The sequence below is a fragment of the Thalassophryne amazonica genome, chromosome 1 (assembly GCF_902500255.1).
Source record: "Thalassophryne amazonica chromosome 1, fThaAma1.1, whole genome shotgun sequence".
Taxonomy (NCBI): Eukaryota; Metazoa; Chordata; class Actinopteri; order Batrachoidiformes; family Batrachoididae; genus Thalassophryne; species Thalassophryne amazonica.
This window is the reverse complement of record NC_047103.1, coordinates 95,534,644-95,553,700: the sequence shown is the minus strand read 5'-3', so window position 1 is coordinate 95,553,700 and position 19,057 is coordinate 95,534,644. Positions and strand designations below refer to the sequence as shown.

Genomic DNA, 19,057 nt, shown 5'->3' with positions numbered 1-19,057 from the left:
AATCTTACTCACATAAAATCCTTGGAAGATTGTCTTGCATCAGTAAGAAGTTGGATGTCTAGTAACTTCCTACTTTTAAATTCTGATAAGACTGAAGTTATGGTTTTTGGTCCAGCGAGATATCGGCATCAATTTGATCAGCTAGCATTTAGCTTAGGTCCGTGTGTTATACATCATACGGATAAAGTGAGGAACCTTGGAGTAATTTTTGATCCTGCGTTGTCCTTTGATCTCCACATTAGAGACATTACAAGGACTGCCTTCTTCCATTTGCGAAATATAGCGAGGATTCGTCCTATTCTGTCTATGGCTGATGCTGAGACTTTGATTCATGCGTTTGTCTCTTCTAGATTGGACTATTGTAATGCTCTATTCTCTGGCTTACCGCAGTCCAGGATCAGGGGTCTTCAATTGGTTCAGAATGCTGCTGCCAGACTTTTGACACGGAGCAGAAAGTTTGACCACATTACACCAATCTTGGCGTCCCTGCACTGGCTTCCTGTTTCTGCAAGAGTGGATTTTAAAGTACTGATTTTAGTTTATAAAATTGTTCATGGACTTGCACCTCCCTATCTGGCTGACTTGATAAGCCCCTATGTACCAGCTCGGGCCCTGCGTTCTCAGGGTGCAGGACTTCTGTGTGTTCCCAGGGTGAATAAAAAGTCTGCCGGTCACAGAGCTTTTTCCTATCGTGCCCCAGCTCTGTGGAACGATCTGCCGGCACACATTCGGCAGTCGGACACTGTGGAGACCTTTAAATCACGTTTAAAGACTCATTTATTTTCCCTGTTTTATCATTAGTGTTATGATGTGGTTTTAATCTTGTATTCTTTTACTGCTGTCTTTCTTTTATGGTTGTTTTTATTGTGTTTTAAATTTTTAATTGTTTTTTTATGTTGTGAAGCGCCTTGAGACGATTTTGTCATGAATTGGCGCTATATAAATTAATAAATTTGAAATTTTGAAATTTGTGCCAGTACACCAGGGGATGTAGAGGAGGCCGTAGGATGGTTTACAACCCAGCAGCAGGATCGCCATCTCCTTCCTTGTGCCAGGTGCCACAGGAAGAGCACTGCCAGAGCTCTGCGAAATGAGCTTTGCAGGCGATAATGTGCATGTTTCTGCTCAAATGGTCAGAAACAGACTTCTTGAGGGTATGAGGGTCTGATGTTCACAAGTGGGTCCTACGCTTACAGAGTGGCACTGTAGGGAGCGATTTGCGTATACCAGAGAACATCAAGATGGGCACATTCACCATTGGTGCCCTGTGCTCTTCGCTGATGAGAGCAGGCTCACACTGAACACATGTGACAGACATGGCAAAGCCTGAAGATGCCATGGAGAATGTTATGCTGCCTGAAACATCATTTGTGAAGCACACAGGGCGCCAATGGCAAGTAAGCAAATTTTGACGTTCTCTGGTTTATGCAAATCGCTTTCTGCAGTGCCACTCTGTAAGCATAGGCCCCACGAGTGGATATCAGGCCCTCATACCCTCCTCATGAAGTCAGTTTCTGACCATTTGAGCATCAACATACACATTAGTGGCCTGTAAAGCTCGTTTGGCAGGGCTATGGCAGTGCCACCTGGCACAAGGAAGGAGATGGCAATCCCGCCCCTGGGTTGTAAACCGTCCTATGGCCTCCTCCATGTCCCCGTGGTGGGTGCACAGCAAACCTTCTTCCCACAGCGCACATTGATGTGCCATCTTGGATAAGTAGCACTACCTGAGCAAATTCAGTGGGTTATAGACACCGCCTCGTGGTACCTACAGGGTTGTGGAACCGTCAAAATGCACGTGACCAAAAATCAGCTAGAAAGGATGAGAAAAAACAGAAATTGTCTGTGGACAACACCTGCGGAATAACTTTATTTTTGGGGCACATTTTGTTTATTACCTTTTAATTTCTACCCACAACAGTAGGCAAAATGGATTCACAATGAATGTTGCTTCCTAATTGGACAGGCTGGCATCACAGAAATATGACTGAGTTGGAGTTGTGCTGTTTTGGTGTTCCCTTTATTTTTTGGAGCGTACTTATTCAGTGGAATGCATATGTGTAGTCAGTGCAGGTGTTAGTGTATCTGTTTCTCCTTATTTTGATGCACCTGTGGCGCCTTCCTGAGGGCAACCGTTCAAAACAGGAGTGCTGAAGAAGCTGTCCTTGATCAGCTGAAGCAGCAAGGGGCGGGGTGTAGATCTCCATCTGAAGAGAGCGGGCCACTGTTGGGTCATCAGCAAACCTCACAATGAGGTTGCTGTCAATCATGACTGTTGAGACAGTACTGGAGGCGAGGGGCAGAACTAGACAGATTTGCAAAGTCGATATGAGCTCTAAGACTTTTATGCTTTGTTTTCCTCAGGAGACTGATGCAGATGATGTGGCTCTCCGGGGCGTGGCTGTGGGCATTCTTTATGTTCACGAAATTGTGGTCCGGGAAGATCTACACGAGTGCAAAACATTGCGGTAATCCTTGAAGAGAGAATTGTTTTGCAAGATATCCCAGACACTCCAACTGCTCTGGCATACCTTTATGGCCTGCTTTACACTCTCAATATTTCCTACCCAAAGGCTCTGAAGTATACCTTTGATACTTTACAAAATATTTTCATGGAAATGGGTCCAAAATGCACACAGCGTGTGCTATCTCTGAAAAATAAACTTAATCTGTAAGACTTAAAGAGTGAATAGCAGGTTGTATGGTGAACTGAGTGTTCTAGTTAGATCAGGTTCCTTTCAATAGCCCATAATGTTGTTGTGTATGTTTGGAAAAAATAAGGATGGTGTACAAGTTTTATTTTAGAGTGATTATGTGGGCAGCATGTTTGCATTTGCACGTTTTAACTTTGTTTTTAATAGTTTTAACCTCCTCACTTGGGCCATGGAGGTTCAACATTGTCTTTTTTTTTTCGTGTAATAATACTTTCTACATTATCGCTTTTTTACTTACCATTTTAAGAACAGCTTGGTGAGAATGCCAAGATACCTCAGTTAAGAAATGCACTTGTTGTGATGTAGCTTGGCCTAAGAAACCATGAAGATGGCAAAGTTTTATTTAAAAGTTTAAATGTTTTTATTTCAAGAAATGGAACCCCATGTTTGTTCATGTTTGAAAAGACTTCACATAGATTGAAAAGGGGGTGTGTGCTCTGTATGAAAGTTCTGATTTTGGTAATTGAAATAAAGTTTGGAAGAAAAAAGTTCATTGTATATTTCATTATTGAAGTTTTATAATGGTGTGGAACAATGAAGAAAGGCATGTGTAGTTACATGATAAATTGTGACGACCTCAATTACCTTTTTGTAGTGCTGTGAATGTCACTGTTCAGCAAAAAGAGAAAGCTATGTTGGTAGAATGAGGAATTGAAAATAATGGATCACTCGCCTAACTAAGAATTTATAATTGGGACAACAGTGTTTTCATAGTTGACTTAATATATAGTTCATCATCGGTAAAACATAAAAGTCTTAGTGCAGACTGTTGCCTGCAAATTTTAAGTATTCTCAACTAATCTTTTTTTACAGTGTAAAGTACTGAACTGAAAGAAACTTGGTGGAAATGGATGGACATAGACAAAATGAAAATTGACTGAAAAAGTTTCCCAGGTCTGGAGGAGTTGATACTTTGTTTCATTTATACGTCAATACATCAAGTTTATTTATATAGTGCCAAATTACAACACAAGTTACCCCAATGTAACAGCCCCAACCAGTCCTAGCAGAAGGCTGCCCCTCCCTGAGCCTGGTACTGCTGGAGGTTTCTTCCTGTTAAAAGGGAGTTTTTCCTTCCCACTGTCGCCAAGTGCTTGCTCACAGGGGGTCGTTTTGACCGTTGGGGTTTTTACGTAATTATTGTATGGCCTTGCCTTACAATATAAAGCGCCTTGGGGCAACTGTTTGTTGTGATTTGGCGCTATATAAATAAAATTGATTGATTGAATGTATCTCACAAAAGCAAGGTCCAACAACAGCGGATGGATGCACAAATGCTTTAAAAGTGTAACATAATTAAGTCCACATCAGCTGTATGCTTGAGAAACTTTTTTAACCTGGACTTAAATGAGTCCACAGAATCAGGCTGCCTTATCTCAATGGGCAAGGTGTTCCACAAAAAGCTGCATGATGAGAAAAGGTTCTGTGACCAGCTGAATTCTTCTTCACCTTCAGATCACATAGTTGTCTTTTGCCTCAAGAATGCAGGTATATAAGGTGTAAGTAGACAGCCAAATATGAAGACCAAACCATGTCAAAAAAATAAATAAAATTACGTTTGTCACAGTAACTTAGTCAGATCTTGCATGAACAGGAAGGCAGTAAAGGAAGACCAAGACTGGAGTAATATAATCAAACTTTCTTCTTCCAGTTAAAACTCTGGCCAAAGTGTTCTGAACCATTTAAAACCCCTGAACATTTGTATGTGGCTAACCAGAAAACGGAACATTACAAAAGTTAATTCTAGACAAAACAAAGGCATAGATCAATGTCTCTGCATCTGCCATTCACAGATTAGATAGAGTGCATCTTTGTCGTATTACGTAGGTGGAAAAGAGCATTCTGTGTAACCTCTCTAATGTGTACATCAAAGGACAGTGTTGGACAAAAGATCAACCTTAAATTGTATTTTACTGTATTATTATGTTGTACTATGTCCAGTCTCGGTGACAGTGCTCAAAGTTACATCAGTGCCTCGCACGACCAATGACCATCATTTACAGCTTTTTTGAAGTCAAAAGTAGGAAATTACAAGATGACTATTTTTTCACTGACACCCAACAATCCTCCAAGGTCCCATCTGAGAGATATTATTAGCACTGATCAGCATGTAAATCTGGTAACATCATCATAACAGTGAAAAGCAATTACAAAACATTACAATATCTGTCCAAGGGGTGCTATATAAAGAGAAAACAGCAAAGGCCCAGTAAAGAACCCTGTAGAACCCCCTAATTTATAGGAAATTTACTCAAAAAGCTCATTAACAAGGGCAGCACAGTGGATTAGTGGTTAGCACTGTTGCCTCACAGCGAGAAGGTTATGCGTTTGATTCCCACCTGTGGCCTTTCTGTGTGGAGTTTGCATGTTCTCTCTGTGTTTGCGTAGGTCCTCTCCGTGTGCTCCAGCTTCCGCCCACATCCAAAGACACACAGGTTAGGTGGATTGGAAACTTTAAGTTGTCTATAGGTGTGTATGCGGGTGTGAATGTGTTTGTTTGTCTATATGTGGCCCTGCAACAGATTGGCGTACTGTTCAGGGTGTACCCCACCTCACGCTCTGTGACTGCTGGGATAGGCTTCAGCCCCCCATGACCCTCACCTGGATTGAGTGGTTGAAGATGAGTGAGTGTGAGGTCATTAACAACAAGATTGTCCAAAAGCTGTGATGAAACTACCCTTTCAGGAAATTTAGACCCAAAGGGTACATTTGACAGTATTTGCCAGTATCCAAATTATTTTTTTTGAGAATAGATTTAATCACTATTGATTTTGAAATATGGTAGAACAGAATTGGTTGAAAGTAACAGATTAATAATTTTCAACAAAGTGGATTCAAGTGAAGACCACATATTCTTAACAAATTTTGTTGGCAATGGATTAAAAAGAGAACCACAATTTGTGACAGCATATTGCCTAAGCGAGATAGTGTCAAAATCAGCAAGTGTGGATTTTACTGTGTGTTTCTCCAGGTAAAACTGGAGTTGTGTCAGGAAGGCATAAGGGCCCTTCACACATAACACAAAAGACGCAGAAACCGGAAGAAAATCTGCGAACCAAGAATGAAATGGGGAACCATGAAACATTCCACCTGCTTTCGTGCATGCGCACAAGCGTGCATGAAGACAGTTGCGAACAGCTGGCACGTGTTGTATCACATCGCACCTCTGCTGTGAAGAAAAAAATTAAAACCACACAAAAAACACCACAATTTATTGAATCCTGCTAATCAAGTGGACAATACAAGTATGAACCATCTATTCCTCTGTAGATGACCCATGGTCACAGACGTACAGTCATGAATGACATGAATGAAGCAGTGTGCTCTTATCATGTCCACACCTGCCGACATGCTGGATAGCTGTGATACTCCAGATAGGGAAGTTAAGAATAACATTGTCATTTCAGACAGGGTAATAGTGCAAGAATCAGCCTGTCCTGTGCATGACTGATGCAGAGTCACTGGTTCTTGCCTGTGTACCCGCAATGTAATGTTTTCTGGTCTTACACACACCATCACCAGGTCTTCTACAGGTTCAGAATGCAGCTCCTAGAGTTTCAAACAGACTGTAGATATTCATCATCATCCTACACTTTTCTCATGCACTGGCAATGGCTTCCTGTTCATGTTTGACCAGATTTTAAGTTTCTGTTGTTAATTTACAAAATACCACATGGTAGCATGCCCTGTTATCTCACAGAATCTGTGGAGCCATATGTACCTGCCCATGCTCTGCATTCCCACTCTACAAATTTCCTTTGTGTCCCAAAGGTAAGAATGAAGATGGCAGGGTTTAGGGCTTTCTGTTGTTTTCCTTTGGAACAGCCTGACAGCTGACAACAAACAGTTATGTTCTGTTCAGTCTTTTAAATCTACTCTTATCACATAGTTATTCTCTGTTTCTTATAATTTGTAAACAACTACCATGTTATTTTATCCTAACATTTTTGTAACTCTAATTATTCATACTTTGAGTTTTTATTTTGTTTTTATTCGTATTTTTACTGAAAGTGAATATGAAGTGAAAGTGAATATTTATGCTGAATGGCTCTTCTGTCAATGTTATGAAGCACTTAGTAAAACTTGTCTGAAAAGTGCTGCTGTGAATTCATTACTGTGTTGTACTGGAATCAACCCGGGAATTATATTAACTTCATGATTTTAAGAGCATTGTTATAGTTATACATGAACAAAAGCAAATCTGAAATCTTCAACCATTTTTGACAGACACTGACCAACACTGATCTACATGAATGTATTATGTATCAATAAATCAATAAGTACATAAAAACTGAAATATTTGCACAAAAATGAAGTGCTACTTAAGGGAGTGGTGAAAACAATTAATTCAGCTGTTACTTCACTCACCTTTATGCCTGACACACCAGGAGGACCAGTGAACCCGGGGTCTCCACACCTCCCCTAAGTAAAACACAATCTCCACATTAGTTTAACAATACGTGTGAAAGCCTACAGTAATGTTTTTGTTGTTATTATTTGTTTGTTCTGATATCTAATATTAATCCTAAAGATGTGTTTCATGGCTCCATTTTAACAGTCACAAAGACCAGCACACAATTGGGTCAGCTGTAGAAAATCTCCAAGCGGGATTGCAAGAGTGTGCGTGTGCTGCTCCAGTTGAACGTTGCTACATCCATCACCTCCAAGAACTATCCTGAGGTCCTGCTGGAAAACATCCAGGCAGGCCAGCAGTCCTTCCCAAGAGTTGTTATCATTCATGTGCAGCCACGTGTCAAGTGAGTATCACCTTGGCATTGCCCAGTCACCGAGACAGTCAACAATGAGGCGCCTGCATGCTGGATTAAGCTCAGGAAAATGTTCTATCCTCTCTCAAAAGGCAGGTAATACACCAGATTTAGGTCCTGCCAGTTCTCACCATGACAGGGATGTCCACATTGTCAAAGTGCAGGAAGTCACTGACAACCTAGATCTTACACTTGATCCAGTAATATTGTAAACCCAAACACTGACTTTTGTGCTGAAATTAGCCGCTGATTCTACAAAGATCACAGCATCAGGTGTGAAATTAAGGTTGGTGAACCTTTCCTCAGCAACAAAAGCACTCACGTCTAAGGACTCCACAACCTTATCCAGCACTCAGTCAAAACGCATCCTTGATGGACCGCATGATTCACTGGTGGCAGATAAGAGACTATGTTTCCACTTTACAAAGCACTTAGAGTATCTGTGTATAGGCCAGCTAGAATCCTCAGCAACTTCACAGGTATCCCATGAATTCTCAGGATGTCCCATAAAGCAGCAAGATTAACAAAAGTTTTTCAAACATCAACACAAGCTGCAAATAAGTCCTGTTGAAACTCATGTTTGTACCTTAGGTGCGGTTGGTAGTTGACCAGCAACCAGATGGATGGAAAATGATGCTTGTAAGTACCTTAACCATCTCTGAGAGCAATGTAATACTGGCATAGTTACTGCAATCCCATCAATGGAAGAATTTCAGTCATTCTACAAGATCCCACTCAACTATGTCACCACCTTTACAGTCTCACTGAGATTCCCAGCTAACTGAAGGATCAGCCACAAGAATCCTATCATCAGAGGTGAACAACATCATGGTAGGAGCATCATCTTTTCATAGCTGCTCACACCATCCAGGCAAGCAATAATTAAAGTTATGTGTCATGACTGCACCATCACTTATCATGGCCGTGGTTGAATGAGATGTAGATGTGATGTCACTGCCTCCGTAACTTGTTTTTACAACTATATATATATATATATATATATATATATGTATATATATAACATTTTTGTTTCCATATTTGTATGCATGTGAACGCAGCTTAATGAAAAGAACTTATGGTGTTGAGTTATACGAGGGCTGTCAATAAAGTTACGGTCCTTTTTATTTCTTTCAAAAACTATATGGATTTCATTCATATGTTTTTACGTCAGACATGCTTGAACCCTCGTGCGCATGCGTGAGTTTTTCCACGCCTGTCGGTGACGTCATTCGCCTGTGAGCACTCCTTGTGGGAGGAGTCGTCCAGCCCCTCGTCGGAATTCCTTTGTCTGGGAAGTTGCTGAGAGACTGGCGCGTTGTTTGATCAAAATTTTTTCTAAACCTGTGAGACACATCGAAGTGAACACGGTTCGAAAAATTAAGCTGGTTTTCAGTGAAAATTTTAACGGCTGATGAGAGATTTTGAGGCGATTCTGTCGCTTTAAGGACTTTTCACGGTGCGAGACGTCGCGCAGCGCTCTCAGGCGGCGTCATCAGCCTGTTCAAGCTGAAAACCTCCACATTTCAGGCTCTATTGATCCAGGACGTCGTGAGAGAACAGAGAAGTTTCAGAAGAAGTCGGTTTCAGCATTTTATCCGGATATTCCACTGTTAATGGAGATTTTTTTAATGAAAGACGTGCGGACGGATCCGCGCGTCGGGACGCAGCCGACGTGGTGCGGCGGCACAGGAAAAACACCTCCGTGTTGATAACCATTTGTAAAATCCAGGCGGCTTTTGATGGCTTTCAGTGGAGTGAGTATATGAGAAATTGTTTAACAGGCAGGACATGTTCCAACTTGTCCTTAAGGCTTTCAACAGAGGTGTTTTTCCTGTGGCGGAGCGTCGCGGCGGCTGCGTCCCGACGCGCGGATCCGTCCGCACATCTTTCATTAAAAAAATCTCCTTTAACAGTGGAATATCCGGATAAAATGCTGAAACCGACTTCTTCTGAAACTTCTCTGTTCTCTCACGACGTCCTGGATCAATAGAGCCTGAAATGTGGAGGTTTTAAGCTTGAAACAGGCTGACGACGCTGCCTGAGAGCGCTGCGCGACGTCTCGCACCGTGAAAAGTCCTTAAAGCGACAGAATCACCTCAAAATCTCTCATCAGCCGTTTAAAATTTTCACTGAAAACCAGCTTAATTTTTCGAACCGTGTCCACTTCGATGTGTCTCACAGGTTTAGAAAAAATTTTGATCAAACAACGCGCCAGTCTCTCAGCAACTTCTCAGACAAAGGAATTCCGACGAGGGGCTGGACGACTCCTCCCACAAGGAGTGCTCACAGGCGAATGACGTCACCGACAGGCGTGGAAAAAGTCACGCATGCGCACGAGGGTTCAAGCATGTCTGACGTAAAAACATATGAATGAAATCCATATAGTTTTTGAAAAAAATAAAAAGGACCGTAACTTTATTGACAGCCCTCGTATTCTCAGTATATCGATATTAAATTGTGACATAACGACTTTAAAATAGACATTTGTTTTACATAATTACATTAAGGCTATTGTACAGTTCATTTTAGTATTGGAGAATTTGTTTTTGTAGTTCGTGCAGTTGATGGTGAAGCACTGGCTGCCTTTTTTCCTCTCATTTCACTTCTGTTTAACTGGCTCAAGGTCTCTCTCCGCCCTTAGTAATGGCCGCCGTGCGGCACGCCGCTAGTCAGTCACGTGACTTCCATTCCAGTCTCTATTTCCATGGTTTTTACTATCGGATTATCTTTTCAGATAAGTTTTAAAACCATCATCGGACCAATTATCTTCCGATAAATTTAGTCCCGATAACTTTCAGTCCGATAACATTTTCTTTGCTGGTAAAGTTTAACAGTCAAAAACGTTTGTAAACCCTAAAATCAAACATTTTAGTCCGTTTGTTGTGTGTTTATAGCCATGGAGCAGACTGGCTGTCTGTCAGTTGCTGATGACATCATCATTAAGCACAAAATGTGATTGGCTGGTCGATGCAGGGAGCATTGTGGGTAGTGTAGTTCAGGTTCACTTTGGACGTTACAGTGACTTGTCCACTCGACACAAAAACAAAACAGACTAATTTTAACATTATTTTATTTTATTTCTTTGTGGCTGTAATTTAATCGCCAAAACTCGGTGGAGGAGAAGAGCTCTCATGGTGCAGCTGTGTACAGAGGGAGGGACTTTTCTTCACGTTTCAACACTGTTTTGGATTTTTAAAAGGACACTTTATGTGGATTATTTATTCAGATGAATCCCACTGAAACTAACAGGTAAGAATTTATATTTACTACATGTATTTTACTCTGCCAATCAATGCATTAATGGATGTATATCATTTGTTAAAGCCGCAGGGTTCAAAGCATGTGAATGTCAAGATTCAAAGGTAGTCAAGGCACAGCAGGTGGTAGGGAGCAAAATGCAGACACACAGGCAGGTGATGGATTAAGAAAAAGGCTTCATCAATAAATCAGGCAGGGTCTGGTACACAGAAGTGCAGTCAGCGTTACGGAGGTACAGACAGGTGATAAACAGAGGTGTTGTCAAAAAACAGGCAAGGTTCGATACCACAGCAAACAATGTAACAAGGACAAAAACAAAATCCAGGTCCAGAATACAAGTGAGGTCGAGAAAAATGTGAGAGCAAAAAACTGTGACGAGAGGGCCAGGACGAAGATAACAAAATCAACGAGCAAGCAAAGGAAAAGAAAACATGCAGGGCTTAAATACACTGAGTTAATTAGGAAGTGATATGGAGCAGGTGTGGTGTGCAGGCAGGATGAGGGCGTGGCCTAACAGGAGAGGCTGTGAGACAAGAGAAGGCTGTGACAAGTGGACAAGGAGGTGACAAACAAAACTAGGTGTGGCCAACAGAGCTGAGAAGGTGATGGACAAGAGTGGAGTGATCTGAGGACGTGACTGTGATCCAAATGAAACGGGATGTGAAAATATGAGAACAGAGACAAAGGAGTGCAGTGACAAGATGGACATGACAGATGACACTAAAATATCCAAGACAGCAAACTAAACATGAACAGAATCAGGTTGGAGAACAAAAAAATCAGGAGCTAAAACTAGAACTGACATGAATAATATAACTGAAGACAAATGTGGTAAACCTGACAAATAAACTTAGTGACACAAGTAATCAAATGCAATCAAAAACAGTGGATCAAAACTAAACTAAATCAGAACTCAACATGTGACTGAAGTGTGGTGAACAGAAAACAAGCTGTGACAAAAGCAGTGATGAACAAAAATCAAAGACTGTGGTTCAAAGACTGAACCAGAACGGAACTCAAGATGTGGCTATGGTGTGATGAAAAGAAAACAAGCAGCTGTGACGAAAGTGAAACCAGACTGTCAAAAAAGCAGACAAAAGGAAATCAATAAAAAGACTGACAAACATGATGGGTGAGGGCCGAGCAGGGGCAAGACCTGACAGTGAAAAAAGCAGCAGCTTTTAGCTCGTAGTGTATCTAATACAGAGATAAACTGTGACTTCCAATTCTGTGTTTTACTGATTTTGAAAGATGATGATAGTGTTTGGGGTTTTATTTTTTTATTTATTCATTTTTTGTGTGTTCTTTGTGTTTGTGATCCTTGAATTTACCCAGCAGCCCCTACGGCGCTTAAAGTGAAACCGGTTTATCAGAAGTCGACAGCGTAATCTGATGTGGCAGTATCCGAATCAATACTAATAGTTATCGGTTATCTGTAATAGATAACCAATGTAATAGATAGAAGATAAATTTCTTAGCAGTTTATTAGTTTATCGTCATAAAAGATAACTTTTCAGTTATCTGATTAATGGTTAGCGAAGCTAACTTTTTGGTTTGCTGTGGCCACCACTGTATACATATATATATACATATATATATATATATATATATATATATATATATATATATATATATATATATATATATATATATATATATATATATATATATGTATATATATTGAAAGCAGATGCACTGCGTGCTGTAGAATCAGATTATGTCCTCACTGGAACATCAAGGAATCGCTTTTGTCAAAAGTAAGAGTCCACCTGGGCCTCCCTAATCAACATGAATCCATTTGCCTCATCTGTCCTCCTTCTGCGTTTGTACTGTGTGTGCTGTCCTGAGTACAAAGACACCAAAGGGAGAGAGAATATTCATTTTAAGGTCAGGAAAATATGTCAGTGTGGCCCCTGTGCCGGGCTTTGTACTGTCACAGAAACAGAGCCATGAAAAACCTTAGAAAGTGAAAGTCACAAAGTGACAAACACATTCTCATCATGAGAGAAGGACAACATGCACACACACACACACACACACACACACACACACACACACACACACACACACACACACACGATAGGATTTGAATTCTTCATGAAAGATGACATTTAATGTCTATTCAAAACACCTGCACTTTAGTTCAAGTTGTGTTCCTTGAAACACATTCCTGTTTTCACAACAGGAACATCAAGTGGACAGGCATAGAGGACACGACAGTCAAACAGTCAACATTAGCATATGAACTAATTATAATATAAAACACACGAACCTTGGGACCAATGCTGCCAATCTCTCCGGGCGGTCCCTGTGGCCCCTGGATTCCCTGTACAGACAAATATTCAGGAGAGAAGGACAAAAGTGAGCATGGGGGGGCAGTCATACGGAGTGCTTTGGGGTGAACGTGACAGTGGGAGTGATGGCTTCCTGGAGGCGGTGAGGGAGAACGGATATGGCTTGCGCACACAGGCGTGCACACACACATACACACACACACACACGTGCATTCAGGAAAGCATTCTTCTGTACGAGCAGCTCAGCATGACTAAAAATTAAACTCTTCTGATTTTACTGTCCAATAATCTAACACAAAAGCACAGAAAAAACCTAACCTGTAAACACTCATCAAAAGACATATTAACATTCTAATATAAGTGGACATTTGTTGACTCATTTTCAAATTAATTTATCCTATTAATTCATCAGTGGGTTGAGGCTGTGCATTGTGCCAGGTGTACAGAGAAGGATCCTTGGTTTCACAACATTGTGTCTATCTCCACTGATAGGACAACACAGAATTCTACACAAAACTGTTGCAAATGTGCTCCTGTGAGGTAACTGTCAGGCTATAGTGTAATGACATCATGCACAGAGGTGTCCTCCCAAAAATGCCCAATCAGGGCTCAAAAACCCTTCCATTTAGATGGTAAAATGAAAATCAGCAACATCCACTTGTAGTACTTTTGAGTTTACTTTTTAGTTTCCCTTTGTTACAAAATCAACCACCTTCACCTGTTTTTTGTTTTTTTTTGGGGGGGTTTTTTTTGCTTCTTACTTTGATTAGCTTTTTTGACATCCAGTGAAGCAACAATTAATTTATGTGTATATGTCCATCTGTTCATTAAATTGAAAATATTTATAAATAAATACTTGAATGCATGTGGACATATACTGTATTTATTTCACGTAAATATTATTTAAGACATTTGTGCTTACAAAAACTGATTTCAGTCCAATGCCGTATGCATCGCATGGGAGAAGCTAGTTACAGATTAACCTGAATCCATCAGCTCAACATCAAAGTTGTCCAGTTTTATTGAGGTGACCTTGTGTACCAAGCTTCACCTCAATATACAAATGAAAGATATGCAACCTGAATAAAGAAAAAATGCTGATAGTCATGTAAATGCAATAAGGGTGGCACAGAAAGACATCATAAATCTCACACTCATTTTTCTTGAGGATGTGAATGGTTAGTGTCCTTTAGTTAAAAACAGGCCACGATAAATGAATGTTTAATTTTGGTGTTTTCTGTGTTAAAGACAATGATTGAATGAAAATAAAGAAGAGCATATCCCAGACGGAACAAGGTTAATGACTTTGCATCAAATTTATCCGTGTCTGCAATGCTGCAAAAGTAAGCACACAAGCACAAGGCCCTGAAAGTGCTTTTGGGTTTGATAAATCACATGTGCTAATATAACCTGTTTGCATGTTCACCTCTATGTTGCAGACTTGGGTAAACAGACCCCAAATTGTATATTCTTTAAGGCAAACATATTAAATGGCCAATACACATTATTATGCTCATCCTCAGTATACATTTGTTTGGGGGTGATTTGTAGTTTGCCAACATTTTTATATATGCAGACCGTAGTGTTTGCCAAGATCCTGCGTACTCATGAACCACACAATCAGAGACAGATGAGCACATGGAGTGAATCAGTTCTTAGACCTGGGGCCTGTACTACGAAGCAGGGTTACTGGCTTATCAGGGTAACTTCGGGAGTAAGTTGATGACGTGTGGAGTAACTTCCCGGTTAACCCGTACTACGAAAGGTGGATAGGTTTTGATCGAGGTATGCTGCCATGGCAATTTACGCTGCGTGCCAAACCTGCTCCGAGCAGGTTATATTCTAGGTTAGCTTGAGGTTTTCGCTTAACCACTCCCTTTATAAGTACCGCCCATCCACCTTCAATCACTCCAAAGACAATGCCGGCCTACCTGGATGATCCATTTGATATTGGGGCACAAATTGTGAGGGGCTCTCTTTGCAGGGCGAGGGCTTTTAAAGACCACCAGAATCCGCTGACATACCTGGACGATATTCTCCATGAAAGATATAGATTCTCAGCCGAGGGAATTCGTTATCTTTGTCAGCTGATCGGGCCAGACGTCTGTAACATCACCCATCGTAGCAATGCCCTGATGATCGAGCAGATAATGTGCCTTGCGCTTAGATATTTTGCCAGTGGACAATTTATGTATTCCATCGGTGATGCTGAACATCTGAGCAAGAATACTGTATGTCGTATGATTCACAAGGTAGTACTTGCTCTATCTAAACTGTTGGATGCATTTGTCATTTTCCCTGGCCATTTATCCGCAATCAATGCAAATCAAAGAAGGGTTTTATGCAATCGCGGGTAATTAGTAATATCAAAATAGGTCTAATGCATGTCCAAAAAAAAAACAGCTGATCCTCTGCGACGTGTCAACAACTAACACTATTTTCCACTCAAATGCACCTAAACTCTCTTTCTGAGGACCACATGATGTGAAAACGCAATAAAACTTTCTTACCTGTAAATCTGGTCATGTTTTCTGCATAAATAAATGTTATCCATTCCTTGTGCTCAAACACCAAAGCAGGGGCAAATCCAGATGGAATGGGGGCGTGGGGCAAGGATGTGGCCTCCCCCCCCCACAACACCCATAGATTAAAGGTCCAGTTTTGAAGCCGTTTTTTACTACAACTACTAATATTGCTTAAAATAATAATAATTTCGACAAGTAAAATGTTTAGAGAGAATTTAAATGTTAGAAAAATGTTAGAATTTAATAGTTACATTTATAAACAATGTAGGTTTGAAATTGCAAGTTTTACTGTTACAGTGCTGTCAACAGTTAAATATGAGGTCAAGAAAGAGGTCTTTATTTTACTTTTTATAAAACAAGTATTTATTTTCATTGAAGTCAAGAAAGGGTGACTATAAAGTGAGTTTTGGCAAAACAGGTATCATTGTCATGTTGACGTGGGTTGTTGTCGGCAGCTGGGGAAAGTAACTAAAAAGTAACTAGTAATCTAACTTAGTTACTTTTACAATTGAGTAATCAGTAAAGTAACTAAGTTACTTTTTCAAGGAGTAATCAGTAATCAGTAATTGGATTACTTTTTCAAAGTAACTGTGGCAACACTGCCCATTATCGTGTAGTCCACTCTAAGCTCACCTTCTTTTCACTTATTTCAGCCACATAAGGGTTGCTTTGGTTTGGGTGATTTTTCTAAATATTCTAATATACAGTTACTATAATTACATATTTCACATTCTTTTTCTCCCCACATGGGGCTGTCCTATTGGATAACCTTCATGCCAAAGTGATATATATGTAACTATGTTAACACAATGACCACTAATGGCTTTAAATCCTTAGATAGGTAGCCTATTTAGGAAACATAAAATTAACCTAATATCTATTAGTAGGCCTATGCCCACTTCTGAATCATGTTGCATCTGGGCATAATTAATGAAAGAAGGTCATTATTTTACACATATCAGACTTCCACAGGTTAATCATCTGTAACAGATTTGGAGAACAATTGAATTGTACGTACGCATTTACCCGATCAGCAATATGTTGCCAACAAGCCTGTCTTGCTTTATTGGCAGACGATGTGTTCGATTTCCCCCTTAACGTTAATTTAAATTCCTCGTAGCTCCGCATAATAATCGTGCATTCTTCTTCGGTAAAGTAAGGTGACCGTGCCATCACTGAAAAATGGTGAAGTGCGCTGAAACCTGCCCCTTTTATGTGAACGCGCACAAACTCCAATTAGGTTAACACAGGTTCAAAAAATCAACATCTTATTCAGCGTCGTAGTACCGATTAACACCACTTGAGAACACCAGGTTTTGTCAACCCCGGTTTAAGAGTTAACCCTGGGTTTCATCTGAGTAAGTTAACCCCGCTTCATAGTACAGGCCCCTGGTCTGCCTCTGTGATGCTGGTAATAAATATCAAATATAAGTGTAACTTGAAAATTATTTGATACCACGGTGACACATTTTCACAATTTTGTTCATTTAAATGAACAAAATTCACTGGATGTTCTTTACCAGGCAGCTTTGCAGAGAATGACAAGGACCATCCATTGTTTGAGGAGTTTGAACTGATGCCCTCTGGGCGCCATTACAGAATGCCTTTTGCAACAAAGAAGGTGTATAGGGGGTCATTTTTGCCTAATGCAGTCAGTCTACTGAACAGGTACTACTGAAGTTATGCAGAAGTTATGCAGCACATGAAATTGGATGAATTGTTATTAAATCATTATTTATTGTAATTTTATCTATTGTATATTAACTGTCATGTTTTGTGATTGTTTAAACTTTTTTGTGGTGAACCAAAGACCAAAGTTTCCACTGAGGTGGACAATAAAGTTTAATCTAATCTAATCTAAATTATGTGGGGTTTTTTTAGGGTGTCCATTTTGGTGACCTCATAGTTGCATCTCTGCTTTTTGCAGATGATGTGGTTCTGTTGGCTTCATCAGGTGGTGACCTCATGTACATCTTAATTAATATGAAGTCCAAAGGTCTTACTTAAGGTAATTGAACACCCACCCCCCCCCCCCCCAAAAAAATAAAAAAAAATCACATTTTTCACAATAATGTTTAAACTAAGAAAGCAAGAATCATGATATTAAATACTTATGAATCAGCAAACACAACACCAGTGGTGATTCCTGAAGAATTTGTTGGGGGGAGCAATTTTTGATAATGATTGAAACAACCCTGTACATTATGCAAGGAAATCATATCAATTTGTTGTTAACTGATTTACACATACAGCAATATTTCCATTAGATGGCAGTACACAACAGAGTTCCCCTCTAGCGACATAAGTTGGAAAGTTATGGAAAAAAGTTGCATCAGGGAATCTTCACAAGTAAAATGGTAATCAAAATCATAATCAAAATTATTTGACCACAAAATAATTTAACCCACTTATTCATTATTCACATTAATAAGTAAAGCTAGGATGAAATCGCCAACAACATTTTTGGTGCTGCTAACTTAGGGTACTATCTCACTGACTTGCAACATGCAGAGAGTGTTAGGAGACCAAAAAAAAAAAAAAAAAAACTGCGACCAAACACAGAAATTACAGACAAAATTTGCAGTTGGTATCTCACTGAAATGACACACAGTGTTCCAGGATGGCTGTGTGCTGCTGTTAGACTGTTATGTGAAAAGTAGCTGTGGAAATACTCCAGACTGGAGGCACGGACAAAAAGCATTGTAAATAATAAGTAGCACCATCAGGGGTTGAGAAAAAATGAATGTTATTAGTACAAAGCTATTATTAATAAATTAATTGCACTTAATTGCATGTATGATTTTTCTGAAAATATTTGAGATTTTTTGCAATTTATTAAAAATTATAAAACTAGAAATCACACATACATAAGTATTCACAGCCTTTGCCATGAAGCTTAAATTGAAATTAGGTGCATTTTGTTTCCACTGATCATCCTTGTGATTCCTACAGCTTATTTGGAATCCACTTGGGGTAAATTCAGTTGGACATTGGACATGATTTCGAAAGACACACACCTGTCTACACATAAGATCCCACAGTTGACAGTGTATGTCAGAGCACAAACCAAGCATGAGGTCAAAGGAATTGTCTGTAGTCCTCCGAGACAGGATTGTCTTGAGGCACAAATATGGGGAAGGGTACAGAAACATTTTGCTGCTGTGAAGGTCTCAATGAGCACCGTGGTCTCCATCATCCGTAAATGGAAGAAGTTAGGATCCCCCAGGACTCTTCCTAGAGCTGGCCACACATCAAAAATGAGCGATCGCAGAAGAAGGGCCTCAGTCAGGGAGGCCAATGTTCACTGTGTCAGAGCTCCAGCATTCCTCTGTGGAGAGAGGAGAACCTTCCAGAAGGACTTCTCTGCAGCAGTCTACCAGTCACACCTGTGTGGCAGATTGGCCAGACGGAAGCCATTTGTCAGTAAAAGGCACGTGGCAGCCAAACCATGAGTTTGCCAATAAGCACATGAAGGATTCTCAGACCAGGAGAAACAAAAT

General features: G+C 40.2%; 1 protein-coding gene across 1 annotated transcript in view; it reads right to left on the bottom strand.

Annotated features, from left to right (window-relative positions):
- The window catches only part of LOC117512720 (collagen alpha-1(XXI) chain-like), a 292,990-nt gene that overhangs the window by 75,778 nt on the left and 198,155 nt on the right, over positions 1–19,057 (bottom strand). The window contains exons 22-23 of the mRNA XM_034172906.1: positions 13,011–13,064; positions 7,083–7,136 (exon numbers count right to left, since the gene is read on the bottom strand). Coding sequence (XP_034028797.1) covers positions 7,083–7,136; positions 13,011–13,064 — 108 coding nt within the window. The remainder of the gene's footprint in view (positions 1–7,082; positions 7,137–13,010; positions 13,065–19,057) is intronic.